Raw genomic sequence first — 5,787 nt, forward strand, 5'->3', positions numbered from 1 at the left:
TCCGATAATTTCTGCTTGTATCGTAAAAAAAAACAAAAATTCGTGTGGTCATTCTGTTGGCTTTGCAATAGCACTAACATTTAGTTAAACTAAATAAAAAAATAGTTATGAAAATATTTATATTTTTTTAGGAAATATATGATGATTTTTATCTTCTCTCCTTCAATTTATCAGCATTTTCTAGTCCTTTATTTCAATATTAGCTACATTTCGTACTAGAGGGCTATTTCCAAACGAATAAAGCATTTTCATTGGTTTGTAGACTGACTATCATGTGACTTTTTAATGTTATTCTATTACTGGATTGTACTCGTGATATTCAGATATAGACAAGTGCCGGCGACCAATTAATTGAAATAAAATTGATCACCAATTTATAAAACTTTAATTTTATGTAGAATAGACAAATAGAAATCCTTTTTTAAGTTCAGACCTATTAAAAAATAAAACGCACACTAATATTATAGTTTCAACAGAAAACTCCAGGCAGAAAATAATTATATCAATCATTTACTTGCAAAATCTAAATTCTCCCACCCTATCAATTCATTTTGTAGCATACGTGGAACATGCCAAGAACGTAAATACTTTGTGATACTTTTTTTGCAGCCTGTTCAAAGTCGAGTTAAAAAGAATTCAAGTGTGTTTGTATATTTCATCTTATCTACGCAGTATATTTCATCTTAATACCCAGTGTGTGAGAACAGCGTTGTAAAAACGCAAGGTCCCTGGATCGAATCTCGCTGTTAGAAATTTCTTTTAATCTGCTGCGTGCTTCTCAAAATAGACATAGAAACAAAATAATACGTTTTAGAGCGAATGCTTCTGTCGATAGATTATTAGGTCCTGTGTAGCAGTCTCAGAGAATGTATGTTTTCGGCCTTATTGATGTATAATTACATCAACAAATTCCAGATAAGGTTCGATTTTTATGAAGAAAGACTATGAAAATAGCAAACTGTTTTTTTAATTAGCACTCATTAGTCAGTATCAATAATTTGCAAAATCGTGACATTCTTTTTTTATAATTATGTAGAAGATGGAATAAGAAATTTAAAAGTAGCCTGTTCAGGGACTTCAGCTCTCTCAAAAAAAGCGTTTATCCAGTGAATCGCCGGCTATGTAGAAAAGGCGGAAACTTCAAGAACAAACTTGAAATTTTGAGCTCTAATTTTCTCGTAATAATCTGGTCTTTTTACACATATTAAATTGCAGTCATGATCTACAGGGGGGATTTAAAATTAAATTGATTATGGAAACGTAGATCTTATTAAATATGCTTCGCTACCGTAGTGAAGTAAACAAAACTTTAGTGCTTACCATTACGAGCAAATATACTGATATGTCCGAAAGCGTTGAAATTTTGGTTAGTGGGGATGATTTGGGGCAATTATAATCTCACTGTTAACTGACCCCATAAATATATGAAGAGTAATCTTTGTTTTACTTCCGTTTAAGTAGTAACGGACACATAGATAAAAGCACTGGTTCATTTCATGAAATCTCGATGGCCTAAAATTTCATAATCCAAGTTTAATTTTAAATATATATACAAAATTAAATTGACCTTCCAGCTGCGTATCCCGAGATTTCTGCGGGTTGGCGTTTAGTACATTTTCTGTTGCATCCCGCGTTTTTCGAAGTTTAGAGTGTTTATTTTTACTATTACTGAATTTTATTATATTATATTATTGTGTAACATATAGTATCAGTTCACTTTCTTTGAAAAGTAATTGAATTTATTTGCAAACATTGCATCAAAATAGTGATTTTAAAGTAATACGCAGCGACAGAGTTAAAGATAGTACTTATTGTGAATAACATTTTTTGATGTTAATGGACCTGTCTATAAGGGAAACGCTCATTAGTGTTGAATGGGTTCAAAGGAATAAATGAAAGAATTATTTTTTCTTACAGTTCAATTATTTTTACTTGCTCCAATCATTCGAATATCAACAACTCTTAAACCTGGTTAGCACAAAATGCCGAGCAACATTATCATGATCTATTTCCCGAAATTGCCCATTATCATGATCTATTTCCCGAATTCCTATATTTAGTAAATGGACAAACACTGAATGAATTCTTCAAAATGATCGGAGCATATCACCGATTTCGTAGAAGGAGTAAAACCTTCTAATCCAACGCTAATAACTCAAATCAGGATTGTTGAAAGGAAACTATAAAAAAAACATTTTATGAATACAATCATTCGTGTGTTTCGCATTAGAGCATCCAACAGCATACCAGTATTTCATCTTTTAACATAAAATAAGAGAAAAGAAAATGACTCAAAATTATAACTTCAAATGTAAACAAGAAATCTGCTTCATACTTGGAGGAGAACGTTAAAGGCAGACTCATCGACGAAAGCGTTGCGGATGAAAACTTAAATGCCATGCGCATAAGCTCATGACACGTGACTTTTACGTCACATTAATTGACCCCATTTCGCTTGATAATTCTCCTCTTCTCTGCGGTGGGGGTAGGAATTTGGGGGGGGGGGTAGGATTTTTGCGGTGGGGGATATTTTGATGTCATTCAGTATCTGTTTCTGAGCTTTTAAATTTTTACAGTCATTTATTTCATTTCTTTTTAAAAGCACAATTTTAATGCTACTTAAAATGTACCTTTGTACTCCCGTTAAAATGTAATTTAATTTTTTGTCATTATTTAACAATACAGTTTCTGTAATTGTCATTAAAAATGTTTGTTTAATTTTACGTTTTTATCAGAATATGATGTTCTTCCAGAAACAATTGTCATATGAGTAACTTTTCCCCCCGTCAAAATCTAGCATATAGAAATCATTTGAAGTTGTAAAACACTTTTAAAATATGATTTTTTTACCATTTCTTGCTATTCCATCCATTTCTTGCTATCTAGGTTATTAAGACTTACCAAAATATGGAATAACTGGGCAAACGTTTTTTTAAAGTAGTCAATTTTGTGTTGTTGATAGGAATTTGATACCAGAGTTCATAATGATCGGTTATTTATTGAAGTTATAAGAAATCTTCAATAATTACTATGGATGTGATATGAAAGAACACCTTAATTGCGAATATCTACATAAACAATTTAGAAAGCATATTTACATCGAGAAAACGAAATCTGAATGAATTATACCATATGGAATTGAGTTGCAACTGGTATGACGCGTACATAATCTCCCACCTTGAAATTTTATGGAGTACCTGAAATTGCAACAAAAGCTATAAATTGAGTCTATTGGGAATTTTAATACGTCGACCAGCTTTAGTGACAACATCAGGAGCTACTTTGGTTATATAATCATCAACTTCACTGGAATCTTGATCTGAAACAACTGCAGTTGCAGGAAGTTGAGTGTTTATATTTTTGTCCTTTTGCTGAGCAATGAATGGTAATTTTTCAGAACTACTGATTTCCAAGCAATAAAGTCTCTGAAATGGTCTTACTTTTTCCCCTTGAACTGTTCTTACTCTTGCGACTCTTGAATGCACATCTGCTACAGGGAGGACTTCAGTTACGATTCCTAATGGCCAAAGAAGGCGTTTTCCATCAGTTTCAAAGAGAATTACATCTCCAACACTCAAAGATTCCTCTCGGTTGTGACCTTTATGCACTAACATTGCTAAGTATTCATTTCGAAATCTCATTCTTAAATCATGTCGTAATTTTTGAATAAAACGTAATCTTCTATTAAGGCTTTTACTGTCGATTTCGTCTAAATCAGTTGTATCACTATTAGGAATGCCTTGCAAGAAACAAGCTAGTGCCAATGGAATTATCTGAATTATCTCCTTCTAAATTATCTTCAATATATGTGAGTGGCCTGGAATTTATTGTAGCTTCACATTCACAGATAAGAGTTTCCAATTCTTCATAATCAATAGTCTTTCGGCCTAAAATTCCCCTTAGCATTTCTTCTAGCATGCGGTTTATCCGCTCCCACCATCCACCCCACCATGCAGCAGTTGGAGGATTGAAATTCCATTTAATCTTCTTGATAGTGGAAAACGGCATGATCTTCTCCCAATCTAGATTTTCCAAGGCATTACTTGAACCAACGAAGGTGGTGCCGTTATCAGTATAGATAGTGCTAACTCGACCTCTCCAAAGCTTAAAGAAGTAAAAAAATCTTCTTAAAGCCATTCTAAAGGCTTCTGTGAACAAGGAATCGATTAACTCAAGATGAACAGCCCTATAAATAGCACAGGCAAAAAGAACAATCGATGCCTTTTCTCCAGAACGTAAAAACAATGGGCCTGCCAAATCAAACGCTGTGACTTCAAATTTGACTTTTATTCTATTTCTAGGAAGAGGTGCTAAAAGGGACTCAGTAGGTTTGGCTTTAAATCTTTTACAAGTAATACAATGAGAGCTTCCTTGTTTTGCTATTTTACTGACAGAAATAATCCTGTAATTTTCCCTCAAATTGAAAATGAAAGTTTGAAGTCCGGCATGCTGCAACCCACAATGTTTCTGTTGTATCAATCGAGGAATGATTTCATGGTTACCCATTTTGAAAGTTTGCATGTTTTTCAATACTTTCATTTTTCTTCCAGCAAAACTTTTCTTTTGAATTAGCTTTAGCAAACAGTTTTCAGCTAATTGGACTTCTTCATAGGTTAGTTCGAATTCGTTACATTTTGCTTTAAGGCGACAGTTTTTAATGAAATGTAGTATGCACTCCAGCATTCTTAAAATCTTCGTATATTTCGAGAAATAAAGTAAATTGTCAGTAAAGTGAACTGGTCCATGCCCCACACTACTTACTATTGTTTTCCTTTTATTCGATTAAACTAAATTTTCATCAATATTTTGTTTCTCATTCAAAGGCCAGAATTTTTGTGACTTTGATAATCTTTCTGGACCTTTTCATCAATTGCTCTTCAATGGGATCTTTGTATCACAACCTCTTGAAGGAAGGTCTGCCAGATTCATATGACCTGGCACGAAAGGCCAGTCATCAGAATAGGTATTTTTTCTTATTTCTGTTATCCTGTTTCTTTAGAATGTATTCCAAGAACCATCCCATTTAATCCAAGTTAAGACAATGTTCAAGTCAGTCCAAAAGTATACTTCATTAAATTTTACCTCAAGTCCATCTGCCACCTGGCAATATAATCGGGATAACATGAGAGCTCCCAACGGTTCTAATCGAGGAATTGTAATTTCCTTTGTTGGTGACGCATTTGATTTACTCTCTACTAATTGAGCTGAAATTTTCCCGTTATATTCCACAAGCAAAAAAATATATGCGGCATAAGAGACTTCACTGGCGTCACTGAAACAGTGAAGACTTTTCTGACAATCTTTAAAAGGGTTCGAAATGAGTCTTCGTGGAATCTTGCAATCTTTTAGCAAATTTATATGTTTGTATTAGGCTAAAAGTTCATTACATATATCTAGTGGAAGCCCATCACCCCAATTAAATTTTCCTTTCCATGTTTTTTGTAGAATGATCTTTGGAATTAGAGTTGTTGGGCTCGTAAATCCTATTGGGTCGTATATTCGTTGAGCAACAGATAATAATGTTCGTTTAGTTATATTTTCTTCTAAAATTTTAATAGCACTGTTACAAGAAATTTCATCGTTTTCAGTGTTCCAGGAAAGTCCTAATGTCGGAATATATCTCTTTTGTGTTTTTTCTACAATTTTTTCAGAAGTAACCCAGCCTCGTAAATCAAATATTTCTGCAGACATCAATTCTTTAGCTTCATAAATAAATTTGGCCGCCTCTTCCCTAGTTGCTAAACTAGTTATGCAATTATCTACATAAAAAGATTTTTGAAATTGACG

The 5,787-nt window shown here is 33.3% G+C and overlaps 1 protein-coding gene across 1 annotated transcript; it reads right to left on the minus strand.

The window, feature by feature from the left end:
* Positions 1–3,729: 3,729 nt before the first annotated feature.
* LOC129959209 (uncharacterized) lies at positions 3,730–4,506 on the minus strand. Its single transcript, XM_056072032.1, has one exon. It carries the CDS (start codon positions 4,504–4,506, stop codon positions 3,730–3,732), a length of 777 nt encoding a protein of 258 aa, XP_055928007.1.
* Positions 4,507–5,787: the final 1,281 nt, after the last annotated feature.

The sequence above is a fragment of the Argiope bruennichi genome, chromosome X1, assembly GCF_947563725.1.
Source record: "Argiope bruennichi chromosome X1, qqArgBrue1.1, whole genome shotgun sequence".
Lineage (NCBI taxonomy): Eukaryota > Metazoa > Arthropoda > Arachnida > Araneae > Araneidae > Argiope > Argiope bruennichi.